The sequence below is a fragment of the Sturnira hondurensis genome, unplaced genomic scaffold, assembly GCF_014824575.4.
Source record: "Sturnira hondurensis isolate 20B ecotype Veracruz unplaced genomic scaffold, ASM1482457v3 Scaffold0023451, whole genome shotgun sequence".
NCBI classification, from domain to species: Eukaryota; Metazoa; Chordata; class Mammalia; order Chiroptera; family Phyllostomidae; genus Sturnira; species Sturnira hondurensis.
Window position 1 is genome coordinate 69,581 of NW_028096082.1, and position 16,338 is coordinate 85,918.

A 16,338-nucleotide genomic window follows, 5' to 3' on the forward strand; every position below is an offset into this window, starting at 1 on the left:
CCCTAAGTAGGGGACTTGAGGGGCCTACATCGGCAGTTCCTAGAATGCTTCCTGGCCTCCAGTACCTGCAGGACTGGGCTGTGCTCCTGGCTTTGTTTCTCTATCTCTGTACAGCCCCAGGACCCTGTTTCTTGTCCTTGTATTCAGCCTCTACTCCTAAAGGTAGTTCTTCCCAAGTCCTGACAGCCACCTGGGTCCATGGTCACAAAACATCCTGCCCTACCTCCTACCCCCACCGGCAGCTCTTCCACACCTGGGCAAGCCCGCACCAAATACCAGATGGGATCCCTGCCCACTGGACTTCATCTCTATCCTTCCTTCCCTCAACTGTGTTTTAGACCCAGATCCAAGGGAACTCCATGTAGGCCTCATCTGCTCTGAAGCAAGGAATGCTATAGGAATGTTGTGAGCTATTCACACATAGAACACCTTATCCTGTGTTGGAGGCAGGGCCTCACAAACACTATTTTAGTCACTCCTCCCAGCCGCCAAGAGGAGGGAACACTATTTCAGCCCCCATTTTAGAGATGACAAAACTGAGGCATAGAGAGATAAGGTGACTTATGCAATGGCACATGACTATCAGTGGCGAAATTCAAACACAGGTCTGACTTCTAGCAGAAGTCCACATCAGAACCTCTTGTGGTACTATTTTTTTAGATGTGAATTTTTTATAGAGGTGGGGCCCAGGAATCTATTGATAAAAGTTGCCCTGGTGATACTCCAAAGGTGGGATATGAGCAAGGGTAGGGAGAATTAACCACACTGACCCACCTCCTCCCCTAGCTTCCATATAACTTTCCAATGCCTGTGAGAGCCCACACCCTTCAACAGCATGGCCAGGCCAAGTCCTAAGTTTGGGCAAGATGATGACTGTGATTTATTGAGCACTTATTGTGTGCCCAAAACTGAGCTCTACCTTCACACTCCCTTTTTAAAATATTCATTCCTTCTGAGAGGAGGATGCATACAGTTGGAAACTGAGGCACAGATGGAGATGACTAGGAGAAGCCAGGGCAAGGAACAGGACAGAGAACCTCCTACATACTCTCTCCAGGGCCTCTGGGACAAAATGGAGAGATTTCTTAGGGAATCAGACTAGCTTCTTTGAATTCTGTCCCAGCAGGGCTCTGATCTTGCCCCATGGTACCTCAGGGAGGTGGCATTCATTTCTTCTCTGCTGGGGAAGGTAGTACCTCCCTACTGCTCTGATGTTCTGGATCCCGAGCCAATGCACAGTACCAGGCAGGGCTGAGTCACTCTCTACCTACAGACTGAGGCTAGCAAGCCCAGGGTTTCTCAACTGCCCTTTACTGGGTGCCCCTTCAGTCAGGTCCCTGGGAATGCATGAGGGGGAAGGTATGCAACTATATCCATGTGTGTGAACATATATGTATGTATATATGCCCGCATATGTACACATACATGTATGTACAGTGGTACACATGTGAGGACCCCCAGACACTGATGTAAGAAGAGGGCAATGCACTCACCATAGTGTCAGGTGTCCACTCAAGACCACAAACTGTGGAGGTAGAGAGGGTGGAAGGGGAGAGGAAGCCCAGGCAAGAGTATCACCTCAGACAGGACACACAAAGCCAAGCAGACATCCAGCTTGTCCAGGATCAGCCAAGGCCTGACCAGGGTACTCCCTGGGAGATGGGGGTAGGGGCTGGTTGGAAGAATAGGCCAAGCCGCCCCTCTTCCTTCTGCATTCTCCTGCCACCAGAGGCTACTGAAACAAAGAAGTCACCCCTCCATCCCTCCTTCCTTATTCAGGTTCCTTCCCTACTCAGGTTCCTTCCTGCACATAGCCAAGTGTGTAGCCGTGGTAGCCATTAGCACCAGAGTTAGGGCCTGTCTACACCCAAGGGAACCCTCTGTGGCCAACTTCAGCCCCATGAATCCCAGAGGCTTAGAGGCCCTAGGCATAGGTAGCAGGCAACACAAAGGTCTGATGGCTGGCTGCAGGGTGGCTCTACTGAGCTGGCAACTCTGTGTCCTGGCCTCCTGCCAGCAGGCCCACTCCACATGTCCTGGTTGGCACAGCCCCCAGCTAGTCTCTGTCTTGGCAGCTACTCTTCGTGCTTGCAAGGATGACTTCACTTTGACTTCATACCTGCAGAGTGATGTGCAGATCTCCTGATCATCCCTGAGCTCAGGCAGGCAAGAGGGCCCAGCTCTGTGCAGAGCAGGAAGAAAAGACCCTGAAGTAGTGGCCCCACAGGCATAGCTACTCTGGACCCTTCCACCCCAAGGTTTCCTTTTCTCTGACCCAGGTGGAGGCCAGGCCTCAAAAGGCAGCTACAGGGTGGGAGGAAAACAGTAGACTTTTCCCGAAGAGACATAGAACCCACCTCACCTCAGGAACTCCCTGGTAAGGGCTCTGAGTTTCTCCCTCTTAGGATTACATTGCCAATATATGTTTGTGGGCATCATTTCTTTGGGCGAAAATAAAATTATTCGGGGCCCAAGTTCCACGCTGCTACTCACTCTCCTACCCATTCAATCCCACATCCAAAGAGTTCTGTTGTGAGGAACGGGAGGGGGGGCGTCGGGCAGAATTTAGCCTCCAAGTACCCCACTAGGCTATTAGCGCCAAGTCTCTTTGAAAGGTGTGCCCAGGCCATTTCCTGCTACCATTGGTTGCACCAGTCCTAAAGAGGTGGTTTCACAAACTGACCCTGGAGGACCCTTACCCTCTTTTTCCACCGCAAAAGCGGACATAGTAAGCCACACTCCAGGCTTGTCCCGGGGTTGCTCAGAAAGCCCAAAAAGCGCTCCGGCTCCCCTGCTTTTGCCCTGGGTCTTCTCCTCCTACGTTGTGCTCCAAAGGGCCGCGCACCCTGCGTGCTTCCCGCTCTGAGAAATGGCGGAGGATGCGCTCCGCGCCAGGGACCTGGAAGCGGAGCACCATCATAGTCCCTATGTCCATGCGGGCGCAACTCAACCAGGTCTCCCAGACCCCCACACCCAGCGTAGTTTCCCAGGGAAAGGGAGGCAGAGAAGGGCGACGCGCTGGGACAGCAAGCTGGCGCCCCCGCTGAGAAAGGGTGGCTGGTCTTGGGAAGGGCCATAGATTGGGCTGCGGATAAAAGGCCCGCTCCCGGAGCCCTGCACCTCGCTCCTACTCCTGCCCAGCCCAGCCCAGGTCCGTCCCCGGTGTCCAGCGCTTCTCTACTACCAGGGCCTTCCGGGATCTGCACTAACAGTCACCCCACAAGTACCCCGAGTCCCACCCCTACCCGCGCCAAGCCAGCCTCCTGGCCCCGCCCCACCCCGCCCCTGCCAGCACCTATTCCGCAGCGCGCGACCACCTCCCTAAAGCTTCGCTACCAGAGGCCAGTGCACAACACCAGGGAGCGCCCAGAGTCCTTCAACGCTCTGCGTCTTCAGTGTCCCCTGCGTCTGGGGCGGGATGGGGCGGTGCTGCTGAGCGCCCCACCCTGCTGCCCACAGCTCCTGCCGGAGCCACCAACCCTCTTGCCGCGGCCCCTGCGCGCACAGGACATGGCTAGGGCGATGGCTGGCACCGCGGGGCTGCGGTGGCTGCTGCTGCTGCCGCTGCTCAGCGAAGGTGAGTCCTACCGGCTGCCGGTACCCGCAACAGCCAGGGCGAAGTTGGTGCCGCGTGCGGAGCGGCGGAGTGAATATGTTCTAAAACGCTGTTCTGTGTGCAGTGGGCATCAGGCATCGCATTTGCGGGCTAAAGAGACCCTGCAGGGAACGAGATGTGCAGTGAGCCGGGAGCCTAGGGAGGGTTTCGAGTTGTGCGAGTCTAGGGCTGGAGCAAGAAGCGCGCTAGGCCGGGCTGCCTGGCTCGGTTCCCAGAGTCCGAGCTGCAGCCGCACATCGCAGCCTAGTGATTCTTGGAACGAAGTGGACGTATCTTGTCGCAGTACCAGCACAGGTAGGGGAGGACGGGCGAGGTAGCCCTAGAAAGCCAGCGACCTGCGCAGGGAGTTCTATTTCTGCAGAAGATTGAGCCCCGGTTTCCTTTTGCGCCTCACGTCCGTGCATTCCTCCTCCCGGTAGGATCTGTCTGTGCCGCAGCAGATGCGGAGGCTATCTGCTCTTTTATAAAAGGTTGCTTTTACCTTGTGAGGTTCTTTACGTCCAACTCTAAAAAACCCAAAAGCCTCGAGTTGCTGGGCAGGCTGCCCTCGGTGGCATGCTCAGAGTGGCCCAGCACAACGGGGTTGAAAGCCTGCCATGATTGAGCCCCACTAGGCTGCTTTAGAACACCCCACTGTCCTGCAAGTCCATCTGAACGTATGGCCTTTGGGTACATATTAACAGCCCAGGACCAACCCTTACCAAGAGCTTTTGACAATCTTGGAGTGGGCTGTAGGCCTCTGTGCCACTACGCCGGTGCAAGGTGCTAGGAGTATTATAAATAGCCTTGCAAAGGCTGGTCGCCGCCCCCCACCCCCAAATCCTAATAGGATGAACCTCAAGGCTATATAAATGACCCCCTTGGCCATGCATTTTAGCATGTTAGTTTCCCTCAAAACGTCCCTGACTATTCTGCACCTGTAGTACCTCAGTATGCACCAACTTTTCCTTACACAGAGAAGGAACACTGGCCACCCTCCCCCACTGCTTACAAAGAGATTTCCCTCCCTGAGGCCTTTGGGAACAGAAGAGGGGGTGACACCTTGCCTGTAGTCCCAGGTCCTGCATAAACTCTGGGTTCACAGACCTACTGTAGGCTTAGTTTCTGTGACTGGATCTCAGTATCGAGGAGCAGATACCGAAACCATAATGGTCCCCAGGGTGAGACACCCTTTCTTTGCCCCGGGGGAAGAGTGGGAGGAGAGAATCTCTTCCCAGTGCTGGCGAGCCGGAGTCACAGTGCTGCAGAAGGAAGACAGGTTGTAAACACAGGCAGAGCAGAAGTAAACACAAACAGGGTGTTTTAAAGCTCTTTTGTAACTTTTGGGTGGCAACTTTGTAATTGTGGGCTTGTATTCAGGTGTAAGCCAGAAGCAGTGTGGGCAGCCAGCCACTGGCCTCTGAAACTTGGCAGGGACAGAGGGCTTTTCTGCACCCCTGACCCATGGAGTTGGGTGGTCAAAGACAGGCTTTCCAACCAAGGGAAAATGAGACCCACTCTGCCCACCCTTCCCTTGGGATGACCAAGAAACCACAATTGGTGACACTGAAAGTGGAGAAGTGGTCCCACAGCACCCTAGAGGAGACAGCTGGGGCCTCTGGAGAGGCCTGTGGGTGTCTTTTTGAGCTACAGACCCTGATTCTCTGTGAGCTGCTCCAGACTGCCACTGCATCTATACCCACCCAGTCTGGGAACAACTCGGCCTGCTGGTGCCCTCTTGTGGATATGTGCTCCAGTAGCCTGGTCTGTTGCCTAGGGGGTGGGCTGAGTCTCTAGAGGATGAAGGCCATATCCTTGCTGGCCAGAGGCCTCCCCGAGACAGAAAACTCCCTTCTGTGCTGGGGGACTGACAGGAGGGGTTTAAAGAGGCAACCCAGATAAAGAGACAGTGGTCAAGACCAGAATGCAGGGAAAGAAGCAGCACTGCCCCAGGGCTGTTAGGGGTGGACTGGAGAACCCAAAGAGCAAGGTTTTATAGCAAGGTCATGGAACATAGATTGACAATCTGCACCCTCCCATACCTATCCTCCTGCCTCCTCACCACATGTGCACATTCTTGTTATGTCTAACCATGTACACTTTCAGAAAAGTGTGCCAACCCAGGCACAGACTCCCAGAGCAAGGCAGGACTCCTCTTCTCACTCACACCCTTGCATCCATGCTCACTAAACACTCAGTCATTACCAAGATACACTCCTGCCCTTTCTCAAGCACACATGCTAATGATGCCTATGGGCAACTCCCACAGCGTGGCCTGGCCCCTCACACTCCACCTTCACCCAGGGAACACAGACCCTCTTCCTGCCACTCTTACACACAGGGATTCTGCATATGCAAACAGGTCTCATTTTACTCATAACCGATTGCTGGAAGGAAGGACTTGCCCTCTCTTTCTGGGGACCCCCAGGCCTTTGACTCCCAGGCACCAAAGAAGGGGAAACTTTTCATGACTTGGCAGGCCCCCTTCACAGGTTGCTGGGCCCAGTTCTCTGTAGTAGGTCCTGGGCAGGCACTCCTGCCTGGACCAGTAGGTGCCAGAGCAGTCTGTCAACCAGGAAGGCTGCTCCATCTAGTCTTCCTTCCTCTTTCAGTTTCTCTCCTCTTTTTGGCTAAAGACTAGTAAAAAATGGATCCTGCTTTGCCAGGCTCACCTAGGCTTTGTCCTCTTTCCTTCACCATGCTAAGACTCTCTGGCCTCTTAGAGCTGCCTGTGTCCCACACTGGCTGCTCTAGGCCCCAGCAGGACTCAGCTTACCCAGAAACAGAGGGCTTGAGCCAGCTGGTGGGCTCCTAAGGGTGGGGCCTTAGAGCAGAGCACAAACATGGAAGTTTATTGAGCACATTGCTAAATTGCCTTTATTCTGCAGAATTGCTTTAGGGATGGCTAAGTAAATCACTGTTTCTTTGGTGGTGTGAAGAAAATGGGATGCATTTACCTAATGGGAAGCTAATGGCCTTTTAGGGAGGGAAAGAGAGAACTAATTAAAAATTATGATATGTGTTAAAACAGAGCCTGAGGTGCCAAGATAAAGGGAAGACCCTGAAGCTACCACCTCCCCTGAGGCCTTCCCCCTCTCTGCAACCTGAGAGAAAAGAACTCTTCAGTCTTCTGTTCTTAACTAGATAAGGATGATGCCAGCAGTAGCCACACCCCACAGGGGGCTCAAAGCTGGTCTATGCTGAGTACTGCTTGCCTGCAAGCTCACTGTGCCCTCCTGAAACCCAGAAGGAGGTGCTTTGTTTCATTTCACAGGTTAGGAAACTAAGGCTCCCATAGCCTGTGAACTTGAGCCCAAATAGAGGACTTAGTGACTCCCCATCCCTAGTCCTTTGGCTTTCAGCAAGCCTGTTCTTTGGGCCAGCAATGGTGGGGACAGTGGGTAGGGCTGAGAAAGTGTTCTGGGAGAGGAAGGTTGCCCTGAGCCTAATCAGCCACCTGTGACTCACCTGCTCAGGCCTTCAAAGGATCTGGGGACAGCCTGGCCCAGTAATAGAAGTAAAGTGTGGCACTATGCTGAGTTGCCTTAAACTGGAACCCCTCTGGGTCCCAGCTGGTTTCTCAGGTGGAACCACTGCTTTAGCTGATGTCTGGGAGTCCTGTAGGTCTGGGGACTGCCACCAGTCATGGTCCTGTCATAGATGGTCCCAGGGGAGAAGGCACATGTGCTCTGGTGTGACAGAAAGAGGTCTCCGTGCTAGTGGCATAGGACTGGAGTGTAGCCACTTCAATCATCTTCTGCCTAGGGACCCAACACCTGACAGACGCAACTGTGCTGAAGAGAGAGGGTTCAGAGGAGGGGGAGGGGCTAGTTGAGAGAGGCTGGGCTTCAGAGTGGGGAGCATGGGTGTAGTCAGGCTCTCTTCTTCAGGGCCCTCCCCACCTACAGCTCTAGTGCAAGCTGGGAGAAGACAGCACCCAACCTGGCACCCAGAAAAAACAGAAGAGTTGGATAAGTATCCCACTAAAGTAGTACTTCCTTCCATCCTGTGGAAGCAGCTACATTTCCACTGTGGGCCTTCTTCTTCTTCTGAGTTTTGAGGAAGACACTTCCTAGTGTGGGGGTCTTGTGCAGTCTCCTGACCTTGGCTGCCACTCATCTTAGGCCTCTCCTCATGTCATCATCATCATCTTTATCCTCCTCCTCATTTTTGCAGTTTTTCTGAGTGACTTAATAGTAACGATCACAGTAAGAGTGATCAATCCACAAACACTCCCCAAGGTACCACCTGCTGCACAGAGCACTTTAAAGGCCTGGGGATGCATAGTAGGGCACAACAGAATGGCCCTTTCACGTCAGAGCTACATAGGCACTAAAGGAAACTGTCACTTATCTCAAGTGTGTGTGTGTGTGTGTGTGTGTGCGCGTGAGAGAGAGAGAGAGAGAGAGATTTCAGATGGAAGAGAGGCAGGTTGAGCAGGAGGTGGTGAGGTCAGTAAAACTCAGAGAGATCAGGCCCAGGGTGTTCCTTTAGAAACCTGGGGAAGGTGCTCCTGGAGGACTTGAAGGGTGAGAAAGTTCAGACTTCTCAGTTCTCACATGGCTTTCCCTCCCCCACCCAAGTGGCAGCCCAGGGACAGTGTTAGGGGTTTAGGGGAGGCTGTGATTCCTGAGTCAGGGCTCTGCCTCACCTCAGAGGACCTTAGAAGACAGGCCTTCTTCTGGCTGAGGCTCTAGGATATTTGGGAGCCCCTATGGACTGGACCCTCCTCCTGTCCTCCCTTCCCACCTGGTTCTCCCATGACCCACTTTCCCTGATCTCTAGAGTCAGGCAAGGCCTTGGCTTCCAGAGAACTAGGGCCTCACAGCCATGTGTTTGCTGGATCCTCTGGTACCCCTTTTTGTCCCCAAGGCTAGAGGCTGTAAAGCCAGTGGACCTCTGACCTGTCTATCCTGAGAACCTTGGGGAAGGCAGAGGTGGGGCAAAAGGTGGCAGCAAGGTACCACTGTTTCCTTAGTTCCTACTCTGCTGGAATTGATGCCCCTAGAAAATGGTGGTTGTGGAGTAGATTATACCAGTGGGGCCTTTTAAGGGAGGCAGTCCAGGCAACACCTGGACCCTCAAGGAGAGCAGATGGCCAGCCTTGCGCAAACACCTCTGTTTGCTTTTTGCTTTGTGGGTGGCTCAACAAAGTATAGCAGACAGGGTACTACCACAGAAAGGTCACCTGTACACCTACATATACAGGTGTGTACTCACCTAGAGGGCTGGCCAAAGCAAGCTCTCAATGACATCAGCAATGTCCATTGGGGCTCTTCAGACCTGCTCAGAGGAAGCACTTGTGCCTCTTTAGGGTCAAGTCTCAGGGACCCCAATTTCCCCTCAAAGATTCAGGTGCTGGCAGCTGCACCTCATCACAGTCTTGGGTCTTCAATCCTTTGTGACATGGGTGCACATGTCTGGGTTCTGTGTGGCCCAGATCTCCAGAAAAGTACCTAAGGGACAGTGTGGCCCTGGAAGAAGGGGCAGTGAGGCAAACTTTTGAGCTCTGCCCAGAGCTATAGCCCTGACCTGGGCTCTGATTAGAGAAAGGTATCTGCTGCTAAAACAATCAGAAAGCCCCTGGCAAGGCAATGGCTATGAAAAGTGGTTCTAGGCCACCCCTTACCATATAGGTATGTATAGACCACATGTACCAATATGATTGCTGAAATATTCTAATGATTCTCACTCTTCCAGAAAGGGAAAAAGAAAAAATGTAAATTTCTAAAATTTAACTAATAACTTGAAAATGGTAGGAATGATATGTGTTCTTTGTGCCAGGATCCAATGGTAGGGGTGAATATGAGGGCTGAGCTGGGGCTACATAGTGATGATGGGCCTCTGAACAGAGTGAGTTTATTGAGCTTCTTCCTCAAACTTTTCTAGCTGGTAAAACAGGCAAAGACAGTGAAAGGTGGAAGACACTTGAGCCAGCTGGTCCTGGGCATCGGCTCTCTCTTTGCCTGTTCTCTATCCTGCTCTTCCAGCACTGGCTGTGGGGTCTACTGCTTCCCCTTCTCTCCTTTCTGGAGAGGGGAAAGGATGGGGTCAAGAGTAGGGATCCACCAGCCACCACTTAGCCACAGAGTGGGTGCAGTGCCTGTGTGTAGAAAAGCATTAACAGGCACTTAGCACCACCACTAGGAGAAATTGAGCCTTTTCAGGTGGGCAGCCTGAAAGTGATCCTTGCTGGACCACAGACATGACTCCACAGAACCTTGAAAAGTCTTGACCAAGGATTGGCTGCTATTTTCTTTGCTTCCCTACCCTCCCACCTAGCTGTATCTATGAGGGCTGGTGATATACTACAGGTGGTAAGTGAAATCCCTACAAGTTTCTCTGACTCAACAGTCTGTGTGTCTCCTACTCATGACACCTTCATCAGCCAGTCCACACCCATACCTGGGGGTACATGGGGAGGGGCTCAGAGCTCTAAGCAGCCAAGCCTGGAAAGTCCCATGGCAAGCTGCCCAGGTTCAACATCCTCCTGGGGATCTCAGATCAAATTCTCTCCTTCAAATTTAGGCTCATGTCTTCCTGCTTTATTATTATGGCCTAGGAGGACGTGTATGGTTCCAATCTTATTCTAGCCCCATCTCCCTCACCCCACAGTGGCCACTTAGGCTAAAGCTCACCCCAAGGTCCATCATGTCTCTTGGCCCCTGGTCAGAAAGTTAATTCCATGACTGTTCCCGCAAAGACATCACATAGACTCATAGGGGAATCAGAATTTGATCTGAGAGGAGCTTCAGCAGTAGGTACTACCCTCTCATTTTATAGATGGAAAAATTGAAACCCAGAAGGAGCTGTGAACTGTCACATGCAGGGGAGGTATCAGTTGAGGACTTGGTTGCCATGACCCCTTCTCCACACAGCTACCCCAGCCCTGGAGTTGAATTCCTCTTTTTACTCTTAAAGTTGAGGTATTCAAGGTCTGGTGCCCCAAGGGGACTTGACAACAGCAACAAAATGCAAGTGACGTGGGCCCCACCACTGATCTGCTGGGTGTGCATTGGGGCCTTCAGTACTCACTGGCTTGTCTGGCCCTAGGTCCACATTCTGCCAGCACCTACCTCTCTCAGTCTTCCCCAGCTCTCTTATCTCCACCATCCCAGCAAAGCAGACCCTAAGGCCTTCTTTGGGGTCCCCTGTGCTTGTGCTCACAGCAGGAGTGGAAAAAGGAGAGGACAGCATTGTGACATCTCAATCCCGCCCTCCCCACAAAAGGGGGAAGTGTGTGCTGGGGTCAGAAGGGAAGGTAGGCTTGGCAGAAGTCCCCTAGTACCCAAGAATATGGGGTTCCCTTTGAGGGGGATGACTCACAAGTATGACAAGGGAGGCATGTCCAGACTGCAGTTGTCCCAATGAGGCCCAGCTCTGACAAACAGGGTGCTGAGGTCTCATGGAGACGTCTTTGTCCCAGTCACCATGTGTAGGTGGCCCTGTGTGGGTGCTACTCTCCCAGGGGCTGGCCTGACTATTCCTCCTCACTAGAAGTTATAGTCATGAGTCATCATTGACATGTGGAAGCAGACTTTGCTGAATCCACCTTCTCAATTGTTTGGTGGTACTAGGACCTGATAGGGCCATAGTGAAGAACCCCTCAAGACTCACTTCTGTGCCCAACAAGGATGAGTCTGTCACATCTCTAGCATCCTTGGGCCCCTTGCAGGTGGCTCTGTGCACACAACAACCATTATTGTGTTTTTTCCCTGCCATGCAGGAACAGCCTGAGCAAACCTCTGCCCCATTATCCTTTCCTAGGCCTTCACGCTATTTCACAAAAAATGTTAAAGAGCAAATTCATGTGAAGAAACATTTAGAAGCACTTGCCTTTTAGAAGAAGGTGAAGGGTACTGTGGATGTTTACTTATGGTAATATTTTCCACCTGATCTGCAAGCAGGTGGGTGGGTGGCCTGGGTCCCCAGGTCGCACTGCACAAGTGTGCATGGCTGACCCTGAGCAGGAGCCCTGTGGCTTTGTACACTGCTCTGTGGTAGCCCTGGACTTAAGGCCCACCTCACTGTCTGTGTGACTTTATGCCAGATACTTAGCCTCTCTCTTTACTTTGATTTCCCCCTCTATCAGACAAGGATCATAATTGCTCCTACCTCTGGCAGTTGTGTTGATTAAGTAGGATGGTGAATGTGAAGCACTTTAAGTGGGGCCTCTCACAAAGAATGCTCCATAGAAGTCTTACTAGTTAATGGTGAATACCAGTGAGAAGAGGGCATGGGACAACAGGGCAAAAAATGGGCAGGCCAGGGCTGGTATGCTCAATGTTTGCTAGGACTGCAGGACACAAGAGCCCTGGAGCCAAAGGGGCCTGGTGACCTGTACAAGGTTATGAGCAGGCCCCTTGAGTGGGCATTCTTTTTCCAGAAAGGCCTTACCCTGGGTAAGAAATTAATTATAACCTAATTGACAGTTGCCTTTGCATAGAAGCCAGAAGGCACTGCCATTGAGGCTGATGATTAACTTGGCAGCTGGGAAATTACATTTGGGCAGGACTGTCCATCATCTTAGTCCACTGTAGCTGGTTTGGGCAGTGGTGGGGAGAGTGTAGGTAGTAGCAGCAGGTATATGCTGGGTGCAGTCTGAGGCCCTGGTCCCTGGACGCAAAAGGTAAAGGCCTGTAGGCAGAGGATAAGTCTGGGCTGCTAGGTCCCAGGTTGATTGCAGATATCAGTCCCCCAAACCTCAGCCAAGCCCAGCCCCTTCTCCACCTTGGGCAGAGGGCTCCATGGATGATATGGGGGATATCAAGAGAACAAGGCCTTGTTTTCAGTTCCACCATGAGTGTGAGAGGTGAACTCTGGACTTGTTTTTCAGCATGGAATGGGGAGAGTGACATCCCTAACCTATATGGATAGCTCAAGCAAGGTGTGTGAAGAAGGAGTTTTTACGAGCATAGAGGAGTCTCTGTGTGTACAGGTACTGTAGGGTTTCTAAAGCAAGGGATGGCCTGGATCTCTCCTCCACCAGATGCTCTTCCAGATGGCCAGCCACCTTGCCCAGCCAGGGCCCAGGAGGACAAGTGTCAGAGGACACACCTTGGGTTTCCTGCCTTCTCCCACCATGGACCACCCCATAGGGGTTCAAGCTAGAAGGATAGTGGTGGGAAGGGGACCCGACCTTTATCTCAAGCATAGCTTGAGAGCTGTGCTATGTGTAAAGCCCTGGACCAGACAGGTGTGTAGAAGACCCGAGCTTTGTGCTAGTTGTGGAGCATGGAGAGCTTCATTGCTCATTCTGGAAAGCCTGGGTACTCAATGTGTACCAGGATGGATTTTGCTCTTTTCCATGTGCTGGGCCCATCAAGTTTACTATTGCTGTGTGTCCAGTCCAGAAAGGCCACTCAGCCTTGTGGTCACAATGGCACAGTGTCTTGCAGCCTTTCAAGACCAGGTAGGTTCACAGAGGATTTGGATATAGGGGAGAAAAATTTGTGGAGCCATCAGGATGTCTGACATGCATTTATTCTGGGATGGGATGATCCACGTATGCCACAAGCCATATGTCATGCCATGGGAAGTCCCAACTCCCTTATACACTAAGTGCACACAAAGCTGACTGGGTGCCAAGATATTATATAACAAAGTGTTATTCTGTGCATGTGGGCCCATTCTCAAGGTTATAAGAATACTACTTATCTTAATTGCCCAGATATCTGGGTGAGAGAGCCTGACTGACTCCATTTTCCCTAAAATCCACCCCTTCGGGGTTCCTCACCGTACAATCTATAAGAGGGTGTCTTTCACTAGAGTCCCTTGGCGAGGAAGGCAGAACCCTTCACCCAAATGCTGCAACAGCAGTACAAACTGAAACAGCATGCAACCAGAACACAAATGCCGCCACTAAACATGGCAAGGACTCACTGCTACTCAATAGTTAGGGATGCCCACACTTCCTGCAAGGGATCACCTATCAGGTACTCCACAGCATGGGTCTCAGAAGCTAATGCCAGTAGAGCGTAGCTAACATTATGGTAGACATCTGGAATGTATACACAGCATTCAGCCCCTAGGGAACATACCCCATCCTGTGATGCAGTTAGCATATCAAGCCTATATGATTTTGTAAGTCTACTTTTTTTAATTGACACACTTCCTCATTTAATAAGCTTAAAGAATCATGTGTTGCATTCACAATGCATAGGCAGTTTGCAAAGCCAAAGCAGTTATCTCACTCTCTGACTATTGAAGCAGCTTGAGAAGAAAAAATAGCTGATGGGTAATACCACCAGGAAGTATGCTTTACCTGGTGTTGTGCCTTAAACACTTCCCTCTTGGTTGACTGAATTGCAAGAGTTTTCTGAACTTGAGCATGCAAATAAGGCCATCCCCAGGTACAACAGCCAGTCCAGTTTCCGGGCAGGTAAGGCCACCCAGGTGAGCTACACACCCAGAGGCCCCCAGTGGGAACTGTAGCCCACATACCATTCTGTGCCCCCAAGTAATGATTCAGAGTATGAGTCTGACACAAATCTATTGGAATCCTGCCCACTTAGGCTGCCCTTTGAGGTTCTCAGTACAAAGAGGAGCTGGTCCAGCCAGCTCCATAGCCTCAGCTATGAGCCACCCTGAGCCATCCTATATGGAGTAGCTGCCTAATGGCCAGGGCTGGTCATAGTGCTGCTATGCAACAACAGAGATGTCAGTCCAGGTCACATCCCATAAGAAATGTGCACTGTTCCACTGGTTCTCTGTAACCAAGTCCATTTTGAGACAGAAGTTGGAGAAATGCACCATGGGAAGCTGGAAGACATGCTCAGGGAGATTTCAGTGCAGACTCAGCATGATGATTGGTAAGCTACTGAGGCATAGGTATGTACCCAGTCCATGAAGGTGTTACTTTGCACCCTAGGGGCAGAAAGACAAAGGAGTTATCAGAACTAACAATGGCAAATCAGGATTCTTGGGCAATATACAAGCAAGTTTCTGGTCAGCCAATAAGACACTGGCTGTCAGAGAAGTCTTTCCTAGGCATGAATATCATACCTTGCGCACCTCAACTGGGGGTTCAGCATCTATTTGCAACAACAGTGGAGAACTCATAATGGGCCATAAGGATACCTCCAAGCTGCTACACAGAAGCATCTCATGGTGCGCTGGCCCTGGGTATGTTTCTTTAAAATTGGAGGCTATATCCCAATCACCCAGGGCACTATTTGTTAGTTTCTCTCCCCTTCTTGTCCTGAAGGGGCAACAAGAGCCACCTAGTGCATATGGAGTGGGGCGGGGGGGCGCTTTTATTTCCCAAGGCCATGTCCAAGTGGCTGTTTGCCCTCATTCCAAGCCCTCAGGTGCAGGCAACAGAATACTTCCTTATTTTCCCATGCCTGGTTTTAGCAAAACATCCTTAGTCTGTACTTTAGCTGAGTTGGAGCAGCAGTCCGGTGGAGCAGTGCTTCCCGGGAGATGGTCCCTACTCTGACTCTTCCCATTTAGAGTCCAGAGGACACTTCATAAGTGTTTCATCTAGCCCCCCAGCATAGGGGTGACAGTTGTGGCTCATAGGCCCTGCTTTAAAAGATGATTATATCATTCAATCATCTCAGCAGCTTGGGTGTGACAGGCCACATGGAATTTCCAGTCGATCTGTAGGTCTCAGGCACATTGTTGCACTAAGGCTCCAGTAAAATGCATCCCCTGATCACTTTCAATGACCAAGTTTTGCCCATAAGCAGTGCTCCAACACAGTGATTACCACTTTCTGATCTGGGTGGCATATGGGGTATGCTGCTAAAAGTCCAGTAGCTGTGTCCACACATGTGATTGCATACTTATACTGCTCTGAACTAGGCAGGGGCCTGATTACATCTACCTGCTACCAGGTCAGCAGTACTGGTCCCTGAACCACTCGCCCAGTAGTTCCCACAGGCCTCTGGGGATGCTCTCACAAGCAAGTAACACAGGTCTCCCAAGCTTCCTGTACCCTGCTAAGATGACAGGTAATCCCCAAGCTTCTATAGTAGACCACATGGTCTTATGTCCAGTATATAGTTGTTAATAACTGTGAGTTTGTTATCATTTTATTGTTCATATTTTTATCTTCTTTTTCTTAGATAAGTTCCTTTAATATTTCGTATAATAAGGGCTTGGTGATGATGAACTCCTTTAACTTGCCTTACCTGGAAAGCATTTTATGTGCCCTTCTATTCTAAATGATAGCTGTGGGGGCGACTTTCCTTGCAAGTCCCCCATGTGCCATGGATGAGAGTAAACATGACTGAGATATGATGTGATCTTCTTGGGGAGGAGAGGTGGCCATTTTTCCAGAGGAAAAAGTCCTTGAGCAGTGGCCAATTTCTCAGGGGAAAAAGGCCTTGAGCCCCTTCCTCCAAGGGCTTTTATTGGGTTCTAATACAAAGGAATACAGGGTGGCAAGGATCAAATAGTAGATAACATTTCAAAGAAATCTGAGGGCTTACTATGAGTCCGAGTCTGTCAGGAACAGAGTTTTAGGGTTTCCTGTTCAAACCCTTAACATATGAATGAAAGCACTCTTAGCAGAGCAGATTTCACAGGTTTATCAGGAAGTCTTTGTGATGCCAGATTTTTCCCCAGGACACACTCTAGCAAGGCAAGGAGCTGCACCCCTCCCCATCGGGTATTCAGGCTTAAGGGGATTAGAGCCAAGAAGTGCTTCTCCCAGAGAACAGGGGGGACTTGGGTTTTGTCAAAGCCTGGTGTGTGTGTGTGTGTGTGTGTGTGTCCAGCGCTTCCTGCCCCAGCTC

The 16,338-nt window shown here is 51.3% G+C and overlaps 1 protein-coding gene across 3 annotated transcripts in view; it reads left to right on the forward strand.

The window, feature by feature from the left end:
* Window positions 1-3,307: 3,307 nt before the first annotated feature.
* The window catches only part of RET (ret proto-oncogene), a 65,566-nt gene continuing 52,535 nt past the window's right edge, over window positions 3,308-16,338 (forward strand). For all 3 annotated transcript variants that reach the window (XM_037037779.1, XM_037037782.1, XM_037037781.1), the window contains exon 1: window positions 3,308-3,577. In XM_037037779.1, the coding sequence (XP_036893674.1) occupies window positions 3,511-3,577 (67 nt within the window). In that variant the 5' untranslated portion in view covers window positions 3,308-3,510. The remainder of the gene's footprint in view (window positions 3,578-16,338) is intronic.